The 16,253-nt window shown below is 39.7% G+C and overlaps 3 protein-coding genes and 1 pseudogene across 21 annotated transcripts in view; all 4 read right to left on the bottom strand.

Annotated features, from left to right (window-relative positions):
- Colq (collagen like tail subunit of asymmetric acetylcholinesterase) overlaps nt 1–114 on the bottom strand; it is a 75,837-nt gene extending 75,723 nt beyond the window's left edge. The window contains exon 1 of the mRNA XM_087182484.1: nt 25–114. Within this exon, the coding sequence (XP_087038610.1) occupies nt 25–93 (69 nt within the window). The 5' untranslated portion in view covers nt 94–114. The remainder of the gene's footprint in view (nt 1–24) is intronic.
- The window catches only part of Hacl1 (2-hydroxyacyl-CoA lyase 1), a 61,211-nt gene continuing 44,982 nt past the window's right edge, over nt 25–16,253 (bottom strand). For 11 of the 19 annotated variants that reach the window (XM_087182465.1, XM_087182470.1, XM_087182464.1 and 8 more), the window contains one exon: nt 11,624–12,199. In XM_087182465.1, coding sequence (XP_087038591.1) covers nt 11,870–12,199 — 330 coding nt within the window. In that variant the 3' untranslated portion in view covers nt 11,624–11,869. The other 8 variants (XM_087182477.1, XM_087182479.1, XM_087182480.1 and 5 more) reach the window with 4 other exon arrangements.
- Nucleotides 1,106–9,705, bottom strand: LOC101706454 (cytochrome c). Its single transcript, XM_087182488.1, has one exon. The coding sequence runs from the start codon at nt 9,613–9,615 to the stop codon at nt 9,298–9,300; it is 318 nt and encodes a 105-aa protein (XP_087038614.1). The 5' UTR covers nt 9,616–9,705; the 3' UTR covers nt 1,106–9,297.
- On the bottom strand, nt 10,433–10,536 carry LOC147826486 (U2 spliceosomal RNA; annotated as a pseudogene).

The following is a 16,253-nucleotide window of genomic DNA, read 5'->3' as shown; positions in this document are numbered from 1 at the left end:
AACACAGATTTCTGATTTTCTTACCCAGGAAGTCTTGAGAGTTGGGTGAAGAGTTCTTATATGTTTGTAGTGATGCTGCTGCTGCTGGTCCATTGGGCGGCCCAATTTGAGAATAACTGCCGTAGGGATTAAGGGATTAAGCAAGACAAGTGTACCTATAATGAAATAGACATGGCCAGATAATCATTTTCAGAAGATATTTGGAGAAACTTACAACTTTCTGGGGACATCAATCCTATTTTATGATTATGCTCTTCTGGTCTCTTATCTTCTCCTTTTTTTCCTCCCCTCCTTTTACATATTGTATAGAACCTAAAAGCATACATGACCATATCTTTAGATTTTTGTTTATAACGATATTTCACTTTATTGGTACACCATTTCTCAGAATTGAGGCACACTGGAGAAGCCCTGTGGTTTGGAAATTTAAAAACACATTTTGAATCAAAGCCAACATTAAAACATATCTCATTACTTTTTCTTTCTTACAAGTCCCTCATTTCCTCTCTAATTCTCCCTCTTACATATCAGTTTGTATCTGAACAGTACTTTAAGAACGTCACAAACTCAAACCAACTCCTAAGTGGTAGCATCTAATAATGTGAATCCTCTCCTAAAATAATTTTCTATTTTTATTCTGCTGTATTTCAGTCAGTCTGAGAGATTCCTGGAAAGAACATGTGCTAAAAGCATTTCCATCTATATTAGTAGTTGGCTCCATAAATAGCTAATTTGTTCTAATTTTCTCTGGATTATTCTCAACCCTATTTGCCCCAGTTGAGTCACATTGCCAAAGAAAGCTAAAATTATTTATATTTACTTAAATAGCCATAATTTATTAGCCCTAATGTAATTTTAAACATATCCATAGAAAACTAACCCAGTCAGACAATAAAAAGGAAATTAAAAGAATGGAGAAAATGTATAAGACTCATGGGACACCATTCAGCAAATGAATATTTGCATTATGGGAATTCTAGAAGTTGAAGAGAAGGGGAAAAGCATTGAAAATGTTTTTCAAGAAATAATAGCCTAAAGTCTCCCAGATCTCTAAATATTAAAATATAATGCAAAAAGACATAAAATTATAAATATATATTTATATGTACTCAACATGGGACCATTCAAATACATAAAGCAAATATTATTAGCTCTAAATGTAGAGATAAACTGTAATACAATAATAAAAATAGGGGACTTCAACACTGCACTTTCATCAAAGGACAGGCCACCCAGATAGAAAATCATCAAAAAAACATATGAGTTAAACCATACTATAGAGCGAATGGATCTAATAGACATTTATAAAACATTTCATTTAACAGCAGCAAAACCACATTTTTCTTTTTTTTCTTTTTTTTTTTTGGTACCGGGGATCGAACTCAGGTCCTTGTGCTTGCCCAGCAGGCAGCAAAACCACTGAGCTAAATCCCCAGCCCCAACCACATTTTTCTTATCAGCATATGGAATACTCTCTAGGACAGGTCATATGATTGAGTCTCAATACATTTTTAAAAATTGGAATCATAAAGTATATCATTTCAAACTACAGCAGAATAAAACTACATATCAACAACAACAAGAAGCATGGAAAGTATACATGTACATGGAAATTAAGTAACATGCTCCCAAATGACTAATGGGCAACTGAAAAATTTTAAAGGGAAATTTAAAAATGTCTGAAAACTAATGAAAATGACAACACAACCATGCCAAAATTTATGTGATACAGCAAAAGAAGTACTGAGGGAGTAGTTTATACTAATAAATGTGCACATCAGAGAATAGAAAGATCTCAAGTAAACTACATACAAATGTGACTCAAAGACTTAGAAAAGCAAGAATAAATAAAATTCAAAATTAGCAGAAGGAAAGAAATACTAAAGATCAGAGAAGAAATCAAATCAAAATTTAAAAAAATACAAAAGATTAATGAAACAAATAATTGCTTTTTTGAAAGGATAAGGTTGACAGACTTTTAGCTAGACAAGCCAAGATAAAAAGAGAAGACCCAAATATACAAAAAGAGATGAAAAGGGAGACATTACAACTCCAGCACAGAAATACAAAGGTCACAAGAAATTACTATGAACAATTACATGTCAGAAAACTGGAAAACCTGGGAGATACAAATGCCTAAGCACATACCACCTATCAAAATTGAATTGAGAAGAAATAGAAAATATGAGTATGAGATCAAAGTAGTAATTAAAACTTTCCTATTTAAATAGAGCCCATGACCTGATGGCTTTACTGCTGAACTCTACAAAACATTTCTTAAAAAAGAACTAATTCCGGGCCGGGGATTTAGCTCAGTGGCACTGCACCTGCCTCGCAAGCGCAAGGTCCTAAATTTGATTCCAGGTACCAAAAAAAAAAAAAAAAAAGAACTAATTCCAAATTTTCAACTATTAAAAAAAACTGAAAGAAAAAGAATTGAAAGAACTCTGCCAAATTCTTTTTATTAGGTCTGGATACTAAAACCAGACCAATGGGGCTGGGGGTTTACCTCAGTGGTTCCGCTGTCTGCCTTGTAAGCGCAAGGTCCCAAGTTCGATCCCCGGTACCAAAATAAAATAAAACCAGACCAAGACACAACAAAAAATGATGCAAAAAAAAAAACAAACTAGAAATAGGATGGAAAGAATTGGAAAACTGAGGACAGAAGAAGGATGGAGACTATTCTTTTATGCCTTTACATATTATTATTTGACCATGGATTACCTTACAATAAAGTTATGTAAGAATACAAACATGTAAAAATAAAATGGAAATAATAGGAGAAATAAGAAATGGGAAAAAAGAATGGAAAATAAAAAAAAATAAATTCTCTCTCTTTTTTTTTTGGTACCAGGGATCGAACTTGGGACCTTGTGCTTGCAAGGCAGGCGCCGTAACCACTGAGCTAAATCCCCGGCCCAAGGTAAATTCTCTTGCTTAAAAAAATTGTGTCTGTTGGCAGCTTCTTTCTATCCAGTCAGCCAGTAACCTTTTTTTATTTAAAATGGCTTTTAAGAATAATGAGTGCTATTGATAATGAGGGAAGCAGGGCCTGACTAGGGGCAGGACATATGTGAGATACATCTGTGCTTTCCTCTCATTTTGCTTTGTACCTAAAACTGCTCTTAAAAGAATGAAATGTTTTTAAAACTAAAAGTAAAGTGTTTACTGCATGATCTTTTTAATAGCGGGGTCAGGATGCATTATAAGATCTGTTGGGAAGAATATTTCAAAACTGTGACCCAAAGCCAAAGTCTGCTGAGAACTTTCTCTCCCACTCCACTGGTCTCATTAAGGGTACTTCCTTTAGTTTCACCCCAGAGTGGGCAAGAGGGCTAAGCAGATGTTAAATGGGAAGAGCTGTTTCACTGTGTCAGAGACTTGGCTCCTCTCCACTAACAGGGTGTCATGCTTACTAATAAAAGATTCTGATGATCTTTCCTAGTGAAGAAGAAGCTTGTTAGCCACATGCAACCGCAATGTGTCCTTGAATGAAAAAGTCCTCCTGCTAACTTCATCTAGCTCTATCATGTCTCACTCGAGCCTCACAGATCCCTGGGCAAATTGCTTTTTACATTTTTAGCTCGAGCTTCGTTTTGCTTTCTTAGAGTGAATAAATCAACTCAGGCCTTCCGGTCAGTGTTGTCTCCGTTGTCATCTAGAGGGTTGTTTTAACAGTTTTGATCTGGAATGTCCCCCAGAGGTTCCTATGGTGAAGGCCTGGTCCCCAGCTGGTGGCACTATTAAGAGATGATGGAGGGGCTGGGGATTTAGCTCAGTGGTTCTACTGCCTGCCTCGTAAGCGCAAGGTCCTGAGTTCGATCCCTGGCACCAAAAAAAAAAAAAGAGAGAGATGATGGAAACTTTAGGAAGTGGAGCCTAGTTGCCGGAAGTAGGTCATCAGGGGGCATGCCCTTCAAAGGGATACTCAGCTCCTTCCTCTCTTTCTGCTTCCTGTATGCAATGAGATGAGCTGCTTTGCTCTAACATATGCTTCCTACCTGCCATGATGATCTGCCTCATTACAGACCAGAAGCAAGAGCCAGGAGACTGCACCAAAAACTCTGAAACCATGAGCCAAAATAAATCTTTCCTTCTTTACATTGATTTCTCTCTGGTGTTTTAGCATAGCCCATGGAAAGCTAAATACTATAGGGACCCACCTTTCACTGCCAACTGCCGCGCAAGAGACTTCAAGCAAGGTAAACACAAAGCCCTGTCAATCCACAAAAATGGGAGACGTGACAATGTCTTGCATTTAGCCATTACATTCTGTGATGTTTTGGGACACATAAATAGATTATTGAACCATATCTAAAGTTGACTTCTGCCCTGATGGCAGGATGATGAAGAAAATGAGATCATTTCTAGAGAAGGAACAAGGGAAGAGGAATGAGGCTAAGCTAGAGGAGAATGAAAGGGTTCACTCGGGGGGATGTGAGGGAGACTGGGTTGATGGAAATATATCTTGATCTGGGTAGTGGTTATGTGGACACATGTAAAATGCATCTAGTACTTAAATACCAGGTATAAATAGTTCAGGAGCTCATTTCTATGATAGAGTAATAAAGAAAAGTTAACCAAGTCAATGAAATGTATGCCTGCCACAAACATAGAAGCAAAAACAAGGCATTATGAGAAATTAATGAAATAAACAAATATTTATACAGGAAAAACATATTAGTTATGAGTCCAAACACAGTGTCCAAGGCGCCAAAGAAGAACACGACTGAGAGGAGGAAATTAAAAAATTTTATAGTTATAAAATTGCTGGAATGTTCATTGCCACAATTCCTATATTAATGAATTAATTAAGCAGTAGGTTGTACCTCCTTCCAGGTCACTGCCCCTGGAATTAGAGACAGAAGGAAGCTTTGGGACCAACTCTCACTGGTTCTCACCATGGGCTGCACCCTGGAACCACAGGGAGCTATAAACAGCACCGATACTTGGGGCCACCTGCAGGTTCTGAGGGGTTGAGCAGGAGACTTGGGAGCTCCCAAGGGATTCCAACGTGCTGCCATAGCTGACAACTGGCTGAATCTAACCACTCCTCACAAATGAGAACTCAGAGGTCTGTCCTGGCAACAGACTTGCTAAATACCCATTAATGGGCTACAGCCAATCTGCTCTCATGCCCTAACAGGAGGAGCTGGGGCATAGATAAATACTGAACAGGGAAATGATCTAAAACTAATTTCTGTTTGGTTTGGGAAGGTAGCACATGACTTCCTGGCTGCCGACTGCCCTGGCTAATTCAGTTTGGCCTAAATGAATGTGTCTTTCTCCAGAGAACATAGCAACCCAGCGCTGGGCTAAGGTGTGGAAGGAAGGCAGCCAAATCACGTGTCGGCTGTGGCCAGTTCCCCAGTGGGCAGCAGACAGGCTGTCAAAGGCACACAGTCATGGTATGGCTGTGGGGACTTTGCTTACAAACAGTTCCACAATGGGACAAAGATAACTTTCTCCTGATCCTTTAGTATGTGAAGGTGAGGGCCAGAGGTGTGAAGAGTGAAAGGAAAAAACAGAATGGTCCTGAGAGCTGTTTGGGTCCTGTTTGGTGCTAAGCATTTCTACACATGGCATATGCGCTATACAACGTTACAATTTATATCTAGATCCCCCAGCCAAAGCTTCCTGTGACCATAGGGAGGGCTTTGGGGAGGCGAATGATTCATGGGGGCATGATACTCATCTGTGGATTAGCCCACTGATGAAGTTGTAGCTAAATGTGAGGTTGGGAGGTGACTCCTGGTCAGAGGAGGTGGTCACTGGAGGCGTGGCCTGGAAGGGCCGAGTTAACTACCAGGAGTTCTTGCTGAACGATTATTTAGTGAACCCCTGCTGAGCACATCGGCCCTCCTTTCTAGCAAATGTCTAATTTACTTGGAGAAGTAAGAGCACCCTACTTGAAAAGGGCAACCACTGTGTTTCACGTTCCTTCACCACTAGGCAGTAATTCCAGCCACTGTTCTCCTCTTTTCCAAGGGCTCAAAGACAGTAGCACTTATTGAGTGCCTTCTGTATGCCAGGCATAGGGCCAGGGCTCACGGAGAGCTTTCTGAATTCCCAAGTAACCCCATGAAGTATGAAAGAAAATTAGTAGAGGAACTAACTTAAGAAGTCATTTGCCACTTTTCTCCCTCACCCTGGATTCTGAGTTTTCCTAAAGTAAGAAAATAGCATCTTTAAAAGTTTAGGTTTTATGAGGCACTTGAGCATTATATGTACCAGGATCATGTAAGAGTATACATTATTAAACTAGAGGACATACAATGTTTTACTAGATTTCAACTACCAATGAATAGATTCATTTTAGAGAAGTTCATTCAGTAACTTATCCTTCTAGAAAGGAGAATTGCAATATCATTTTTACAAAACAAGCAGTCAATAGTCATTAAAGAGCTCCTGGACTAATCTGGTCTTTAGGCATTCAGACCAACCTTTACTGGACAGCCCATTTACCTGCCAACATTTTATTTTCCTACTTGAGATAATACAGTTAAGAAAGGGGACTCTTCCCCAAATTATATCTAGTATTTGAGAACAGATTTATATGGTTCAATTCACAAATATTCATCAAGCAAAACCACCTCATGGCAAAACTTTTTATTGCATTTGGCTGCCAGAGGCAAATATCCTTGGGTACAAGACGTTGAAGATTCACAGTCTGAATGCACCTTTCCATATTCTTTTTCCTATGCAGCCCAGGCTTTTGCTGAACATTTAGAAGCACAATCAAAACCTGAGAGTGAACTTGAGCTAGGGGCCTGGCAGGGGCCAAATTACAATTCCCTGCAAGTATCTCCCGGTCACTTGTGCTCCAACCTAGCCAATGAAGACAAGTCTGGTAAGTATGGATGAGGCATATAAGTAGAATTCTAATATAAAGTCCTGTGCTCCAATTAATATAAATTTATTGATAAACAGGAATGATCTTGAAAATATCAAGATCCATTTCTAATATCTTTAAAAACAATGTTTCTTTTTTTTTTTTTCTTTTTTGGTACCGGGGATTGAACTTGGGACCTTGTGCTTGTGAGGCAGGTGGCAGAAGCACTGAGCTAAATTCCTGGCCCTAAAAACAATGTTTCTGATAAAATAATATTTAAATTTTTATAAAAGGAAAAAATGAAATAAAAATTACATACTCTCATCACCAAGTTTTAAAAAAATGTTTAATAAACATTTGCATTTGTCTTTTCTCTATATGGATGTGTGCCTAAGTACATTTCCTTACTTGATCCCATTCCTTTTTTCCCTCAGTGAGAGATTAACCCAAGTACTGCGCACACTAGCCATTCTACCACTAAGCTATGTCCCTAGCCCTCATTCCATCTTGTAGCTTTCCTTTTCACATATTATAATTATCTCTCCATTAATTATTTAATTCAATTTTAGTGTATATAACTGCTGTCCTACTATTACACTGGAGTTGTTCCTAAGTAAAACTAAGATGAATGTTTCTATATAAATATTTGACTAAATGTTTTATTATTTCTTTGGGATTGTCTTAATCATTTTCCTCATCCAAGGGACAAATACCCACATTTTCAAGGAGAGGTTTATTGGCTCCCACTTTAGAAGTTTCAATCCTTGCATGGTTGGGGGCTCAGGAAGAAACAGCATGAGGAAGGGTGTGGCATCACATGGGAGCCCGGAAGCAGAAAGAAAAGGGAAGAGCCAAGGAGGGAGACAGACCTTTCCAGTCATGGCCCAGTGACCGCCTCTTCTGGCCAGGCGCCGCCTCCTAACAGCAAGTCAGCGATCAGGATCTCATAACCCGGCCATATTCCAAAAGTCCCATCTATGAGAGCAAGAGGGTTCTGGGGGCCACGTAGCTAGAAACCCTAATGAGGATACATTCCCTAAGTAGGCTGTGTGTCAGTAGCTATGGGGTATGAACGTTTTTAAGATTTCAAATATAAGCACTGCTAGAATTACTACTGAGTAAGTCCCTGACTTACAAATGAGTTCTGTTCTGGGAGAACATTCACAAGTCAGATTCGTTCGTAAGTCCAACAAAGGGAGACTCATACACCTTTGACACAAACGTACAATGCATATCGCTTTGCACTTCCCAGCAGTCCCCTCCACATCACCACTGCTTTTCCTCTTGCTTCGGGACATCCTGGGCTCTGACTGCGTACTGTACTGCTGTGCACCATCGCACTGTGCAGTAAGCACCCAGCAGCACAGCTGTGACAATGTCCAGCAGACACATGAGCTGCTGCCATGATTTGTTTGGTCCGAATGTTCCTAATGTGAGGTCTGTTTGTATGTGTCAAGGTTCACAACTCAAATGTTCCCAAGTTGGGGTCTTACTGTAGAAATGTGCCAATTTCACCTTCCACTAGCAGCTTAAGAGTCTCTAGATTTCACTCTACCTTTACCTGCACTGAGAATAATTTTTTATTCTTTTGTTTTTTCAATGATTTTGTTTTTAATTAAGTATTATGGTCACATACAAATTTGTGCTGATATTGTACTTTCCCCACTTTAATCCTTCTAAAGAGCTGACAAAAAAACAACACTGCCAATCACACAAAAAACAGTACTTTCAATCTTGTGTTTTTAAATAGCTGTTTAAATACTATCCTGAATAATAACTTAGTCCAAAGAATTCAAAAATAAAAATCTAACTTACTATTGTATCATGCTTTTAAAAGGATCTGAACTTATAGATCAACTATAAAAGGTGAGAAGTGTTAAATATTCTTTATTTAGTATTATACATACACCACACTAAAATGCCTTTCAGTAAGTAAAAGGCAGCAGTCTTTAGATACAGGAAATTCTAATTAAATTGGCATAGTCAAGATAAAAAATATAGATGTTCCTTCCTTGTCTTCAACCACTGTCTTTAACAAGCTAATAAACAAATTGAAACAGGAGTCTTGCTTGGTTGTGAGACAGTGAAGGATTTCCCTGGCATTTAAACATATTCACACAACCAGTTATATGTATAAATATAAATATAAAACCAACCTCCAGTAGGTTTTGAGATAACATTCTCCATCTTTATGAAAATTCGAACATTACTAATCAAGTCCAGCCATATTTTTAGAAAGGGAAAACAGTGGTAGTATTTACTGAACTGGAATTACTATCAAAACTTGAAAAAAAAAAGATACCCATTTAACTATAAGCCAATTTTACTTACATCAGGACTGTCCAACAGAAATATTCTGTCAGCCACTCATGATCTGAATTCTGGTGTATGAGATCTATTAAATTATGGTAAACATAAAAAAGCCATGAGACGTTTCTGCTCTGTAATAAATAAGGCAGTGACTATTACTCATTAGTAGCTGTTTTGAGGTAAGCTATTAAGTCTGCCCTTTCTCCCTTCTTCTTAATGTCAGAGAAGATCATTTTTGTTCCAGGGGTGTACTTCTTGGGATTCTCCAAGTACTCCATCAATGTATCCTCTCCCCCGGAGATGCCTTTGTTCTTGTTGGCATCTGTGTAGGAGAATCCAACAGCTTGACCTGTCTTCCGCCCAAACAGACCATGGAGATTTGGCCCCGTCTTGTGCTTGCCTCCCTTCTCCACAGTGTGGCACTGGGCACACTTCTGACCAAAAATCTTCTTGCCTTTCTCAGCATCACCCATTTTTAAATCTGCTGCGGCTTCCGCGTCCAAGGCTCAGCACTCTTTCGTCGTTACCACAGATAAAAGTCCCAGCTCAGAAGCCAGACGTCCTGCTCTCTACCCCAAGGACACGGTGGTCCACAGCTAAGTACCGGTGTTGATGCAACCACACTCGCTCTCGAGAATAATTTTTTAAAAGTGTGTTTTGCTAAGTATATAGGAACCCCCCCAATTTTCTAAATAACTTACTCATATTTATACATACTCATACATTAGCCATTTTTATTTTTTATTTTTACTTTACTTCTTAGTTTTATTTTTATTGATACATGTTTATAGTATATGATTACATTCATTGTACAGACTCGATTCATGTACACATCTTTTTATGTCCCCTTTCCCTCCCTCTGCCCCATCTGTTGTTCCTCTTACTATTTGCAAAAGGTCTATTTCCATGTCTCTCATTACCTTTTATTTTGCTCTTTAATTTATTTATACTTTGGGTTTTTCTTTTTGGTACCAGGGATCGAACTTGGGACCTTGCGCTTGCAAGGCAGGTGCCGGAACCACTGAGTTAAATCCCCGGCCCCTACTTTGGGTTTTTCATATGAGAGAAACTATGTGATATTTAACTATGTGATATTGAAGCTGTGTGTCACATTCATTTCCTTCACCATTATGGTCTGAAGGCATCTATTTTCCTACAGCCATTTGTACTTTTTTTGTGAATTTTATATTCATGACCTTTGTCTATTTTTCTGGTACATTAAAACTTCCTTATCTGTAACAGTTCTTTTTACAGTCGTGTACTGCTTAACAATGGGGATATATTCTGATAAATGGATCATTAAGCTATTTCATCGATGTGGCATTATCACAGAATAGATTTAAATGAACCAAATGGTACTACACTTGATCTTAGCCAAAAGGCCGAGAAGCAATTGAACCAAATGGTATATAGCCTATTATACACATTGGCTACGTGGTATGCGGGCCATGATGAACAAAACACAAGAAATTAAATGAAGCACAACAAATGATACAGTTAAGAGATTCAATAAATATGAGATGTAGGAGGCAGCTGCCCATACAATATGGCATACTGTTTAGTAAACATTTGTAAGTAAAAGTACAGTCTAAAATAATGATTAAAAAGTATATATAATGAATCCATCAACCAGTAACACAGACATTTACTATCATTATCAAGTATTATGTACTATTCACAATTCTATGTGCTGTACATTTATATGACTGGCAATGCAGGTTTCTTTTTACAGCAGCATGACCATAAACATACAAGTAATAGACTGTATTGTTAAGCTACAATGGCTACATCTCTAGGTGATAAGAATTTTTTAGCTCCATTATATTTTATGGGAGAACTATCACATATGTGGCCTATCACTGAAAAAAATGTCAGTATGTGGTATATGATTACATATTAAGGCTAACCCTGTTTCCGTGAAGCATGTTATCAAGTAAGGTTACTGTGTTAGTTATTTTTCTCTTGTTGCTGAGACAAAATACCCAATATCCAAAGTTAAACGGGAAGGGGTTTATTTGGCTGATAGTTCGGAGTTTTCAGTCCATAGCTGGCTAGCTCCAAGACAGGAATGACAAACAGCCCTCGCAGAGGAGGAACAACAGGGCACACACAAGGTAGCAAAGGCAACAAAAGACAGCTTCTGCCACTTTTATCCCATCCAGACTACTGGGGAGTAGGACAGTGCTAAACCACTCACTCCTGTGTAACGGTTTAATAATCACATGCCCTTAATCCCAGCATCACACCTTCCAGATTCAGCCACCTCTGACCATGTGAGGCTTTCGGGGACATCCAGACCCAGACCATAGCATTCCGCCCCTGGCCCCCAAAGGCTCATGTACATTCCCTTACACAGAAGCCATTTAGTCCGTCTCTAAGAGTTGCCAATGTCCTAACAGTTTCAGCATTGCTGAAAGTCCAAGGCCAAAGTCTCCTCGGAGATTAAAGGCAAACTCGTAGCTGCAAGCCCCTGTACAGATGAAAGAAAGTTAAACACTTCCAACATTCAAGGGCACAAGGTACACACTACCATTCCAAAAGGTACAAATAGGGGGATACAAAGGAATGGGACCAAGGCAAGTCCAAAATCCAGCAGGGAAAATATTAAATCCCACAGTTCCACTTCCAGCATCTGAGACAATCTGTGTCACGTTGTGAACGCCAAAGAGCTTGGGTGGCTCTGCCCCCAAGGCATTTCTAGTGGTTGTAGCTCCCATGGCTTCTCTCTCAGGCCAGCTCTGCTCCCTCTTTGTAGTTTTCCTCAGAGGATCCACATTCCTGGCTTCTCCAAACTTCTGGGGTCTCCACTGCACCCTTGGCTCCACACATTCTCACACACTTCCCTCTCAGGGTACCCTGCCTGGCCTCCCAGGCCTTCTTCTGAAATCTGGGTGGAAGTCTTCCTGACTCCACAACTCTTGCATTCCGCAGGCACCTAAAACCAGCACCACGTGGATGACACCAAGGTCTGCTGCAAGCTGGAGCAGTAGCCAGGCTTCTGTCTCTCTTGGCTGTAGGGGTCGAGTGCCTAGACCGCTGAGCACTCTGAACCCAATCCTGAGGAACAAATTCTCTAGGCTGCCACCATTCTGGAACATGGTGCAGCCACCGCCATTCTGGAACCTAGTGCTCTGGGGTTTTCTTCTCAAAGCAAATTCTTTTACCTTTACAACTCTGAGGCTGCAAACGGTGGAGTCCTGCTGCTTCCTGTGATGCTCTCAGGCCATCTTTTCTCTTCTCCTATTCCTTCTCAGCAATTAAGATCTCCTCTGTTCTATCTTTGCAGTCAACAGCTTTACTAGAGCTTCCTTTCTGACTAAACTCAAAACATTTTAAATCATTCTGACGTGGTCTTTGCTCTTGATTCTCAACAGAGGCTTGGCTAAAAGCCCCCAACAGCAGCCATGCCACCACCTCAATATTCGACTGGTTTGAAATTTCTTCTGCAAGATTAATTAGTCCACCACCCCTAATCTCAATCTCAGGCAAAGTCTCTGGATATGAACAAAATGCAGAAAACTTTCTGCCAAGCCATAACACACATCATCTGGAGTCCAGCAGCCAATGCAGTCCCTCTTCCTGGCTGAAACTTCCCAAGCCTAGTCTTTACCAGCCTTCTGGTCTTCTGACCTCTGACCAGAATCTCCCATACAGAACAGCCTAAGGCATTCCAGCTCTACCTCTGTAGCTGACATCTCTGAATCTTTCCTAACTCTTCCCTTCCCCACAAGCCAGTTTCAAAGCCACGTGAGTCATATGGCCAGGAAATGTCACAGCAACAACCCCATTCCTGGAACCAAATTTCTGTGTTAGTTACTTTTCTCTTGTTCCTGAGACAAAATACCTGACACCCAAAGTTAAATGGGAAGGAGGTTTACCTGGCTGACAGTTCACAGAGTTCTCAGTCCATAGTTGGCTGGCTCCAAGACAAGGATGACAAACAGGCCTCACAGAGGAGAAACAACACAGCACACACAAGGTAGCAAATGCAACAAGAGAGCTCCACCACATTTTTCTGCCTCTTTTATCCCATCCAGACTTCTGGGATTAGGGCAGTGCTAAACCACTCACTCACTGTAGTGGTTTAATAATCACATGGCCTTAATCCCAGCATCACACATCTAGATTCAGCTACCTCTGAGCAAATGAGGCTTTGGGGAGACATCAGACTCAAACCACAAATATTCTCTGCAATTATTAGTCTGGGTGTGGTCTGACTTTTCCTCTGGGTAACTTCCTTCCAGGAAAAAAAAATCCAACTAATAAAGTATAAGACAAGCCCCACTAAATACTGAGTCTAAGGTGCTAAGCTATTGAAAGCCAATGTACTCCAACTTATTGAACATCTCTATATTAGACAATTCTAAGAACTTTTTTCTTCTGAAGGTGTTCACAAAATAGTTTTAAGGATGGGTTTACAAAAGAGACTACTGATGTGTAGCTCTGCCATTAGACAGCTACCATGCTATTATTTAATAAAATCCTCTTCCTTCATCTGTCAATGTCTATTCCTGTGGTAGAATTGTGTCAGCTTTCATCAATGTGACAAAATACATAGAAAATCAGCTTAAAGGAGGAAGGATTTATGTTAGTTCAGTGTTTCAGAGGTTTTAGTCCAGTTGCTTGGCCCTACTGCCTTTGGGCCTATGGTGAGGCAGTGCATCATGGTGAGGAATGCACTGTGAAGGAGGCACCCAGGAAACAAAAAAGGGAGAGGCCAGGGTTCCAATCCCTTCAAGGCACACCCACAAGGATCTAAATCCTTCCAGTAGGCCCTACCTTGTAAAGTTTCCACCACTTTCCCACAATACCATAAGCCTTTTCCCTTCGGGAGACACAGTCCAAATCATAACCAATATCAGTAACTTTTTCTGTTTTTAATAAATTCCTTTATCATCAAATGTAATTTAAAATATTTTTTTATTTTTCTTTGCACCACTTTAACATTATAGTAATTTTGCTGTGGAAAATAAAATTCTGCCTTGCAGGAAAGAGAAAATCCCTCAAAACCATGGACTGATGTCTTTATTTACATATTAGAGCGGGTGAGCCAGTGAAAATCCTACAGAAAGAAAAGACAATATTTAGTCAGAAGAAACAACTGTCTCATCCTAAATCCTCACTGTTTTGCTTATTCTAAAATTTAAAAGTCCAATACAATGGTGGTAAAATGAGGTTTGCCTTTGGTCTAGTGCTTTTCCTTAAAAAAAGAGCTAAAAATTCACTAGTGAACCTTGTTCTAAAATTAACCAAAAATGGTTTTCTGGGTACCCTTCCACCAGGGTAATCTGGACATGCACATATGTGCATGTGCGTGTGTGCGCACACACACACACACGCACACACACACACACACACACACACACTCACACAAAGTCTGAAAGAACCAGAGATACTTTACATTGAAAAGGAGAGGGGATAAAGCAGGCCCACAGAGGGCTAAGCTCCTAGATCTGAGAAGAACATGTATGAGAAGAACTATGCATTATCTGTGCCTTTTTCAGGACTAATAGCATCCTACACTTGTGGCCCTGATACAGGCTCTTGCAGAGAATTAACAGTATCTGTATTAAAGCAAGAAGTAGCCAGTCCATATCATGAATCAAAAGCAAAAGGCTGATAGTCAATGAAAAACAATAGCTTGGAAACTATAATATGTATAGAACTCCACTGGAATGAAGATAAATGATGTTGAAGTGATTAAATGCAAGAGATATAAGGATAATCCTTGCAGAATTATAAAAGAGGAGGGAAAGACCTTATATTTCTCCAGAAATACTCAAACAAAATTCTTAGAGAAACAGCAAACAATCACTGGGGGCAGATCATTAGAACAGAGAACTCATTGGCAGAGAGAGGGCAACGCATGGGGCTGTTCTGTGACCAACACAGGTCTCAAGACTTTAAATTATAGTATTTATCAAGGTTCTGACAGTGCTTTTTTGTTTTGTTTTTGAGGCAAAACATTTATTGGTACATTTTAGATATACATAATGATAACATTCACCATAGGATTTGATAGTGCTTGTAGTTTCCTTAGTACTCTGATACCCTCATGCCAGGAAGAGGGCATCCTGGATTACAAAACTAATAACCATTCACTAGAAAGTTTACACACAGTTATAAATTAACAAAATGACATGAGATTTACAAGCCTGTTCATTGGTTACCTGGCAAAAGTCATTTCAACAAATAAAGCTTTAGAAAGGGAAAGACAAGGGGCAGGGTATAGCTCAGAGGCACAGCATGTGCTTAGCATGAGCAGGAGTTCAACCCTCAGTACAAAAAAAGAAAAGGCAAGCAAAAAGCTCACAGCTACACAGAATAGCTTTCAAATGTTGCTACCCCTATTTTAAATCAGGCTGCCCGTTTGCTCCACAGAGATCCTTGCTAATGCCACCTGCGCATCTCCTTTCTGGAGTAGTCCTTCTGCATCCATCCTGCCCTTCACCAAGGTTCACCTTCAGTATCCCTTCTCTCAGTTATGACATGAATTTCAAAGTCTCTGATCTCTATTTTTACACAACAGAACTTAAGAGGATTTTATATATTCTGCAGCTTCCAAATTAGTTATTCTATATTTTATTGATTGTCTAGGTGTCTGTTCATTCCCTGCCTTGTTAAAAAAAAAAAAAAAGATTCCACAGTGGAATCATGTCTAAGAACCAAGACAGGAAGCATGAAGACTATCTGCTCTGGAGTGGCTGACATGCACGGTAGAAGCATGGAGGACAGGAATATAAAAGGGGGTGGGTGGTAAGAACCAGAGTACAAAATTAGGCATGAAAAGGGCTGGGGATTTAGCTCAGGGAGATGGAGCCTGCCTCAAAACAAAAGATCCTGAGTTCAATCCCTGGTGCTCAAAAAAAAAAAAAAGAACATTTAAAACCTTGGGCTGGGGATTTAGCTCAGTGGTTTTGCCACCTGCTGCACAAGCGCAAGGACCTGAGTTCGATTCCCGGTACCAAAAAAAAAAATTAAGCATGAAAAGCAACTTAATCTGGGGTGGGAGAAGATCATGCAGCATACTTCATCACTTATTTTACTGCTGTGATCTACAGTGTAGCTTTGGATCAGAGGTCAAAGTGACTCATATTGGCTATAACTGCAC

The sequence above is a fragment of the Heterocephalus glaber genome, unplaced genomic scaffold, assembly GCF_053883595.1.
Source record: "Heterocephalus glaber isolate CG9 unplaced genomic scaffold, H.glaber_assembly_v1.0 deba00001472, whole genome shotgun sequence".
Taxonomy (NCBI): Eukaryota; Metazoa; Chordata; class Mammalia; order Rodentia; family Bathyergidae; genus Heterocephalus; species Heterocephalus glaber.
The sequence above is the reverse complement of the archived record's forward strand: the minus strand, read 5'-3'. Positions and strand labels throughout refer to the sequence as shown.

Bases quoted from the DNA above. Each gene is read 5' to 3' on its own strand.
- LOC101706454 (XM_087182488.1), bottom strand. From the start codon at position 9,615: ATGGGTGATGCTGAGAAAGGCAAGAAGATTTTTGGTCAGAAGTGTGCC.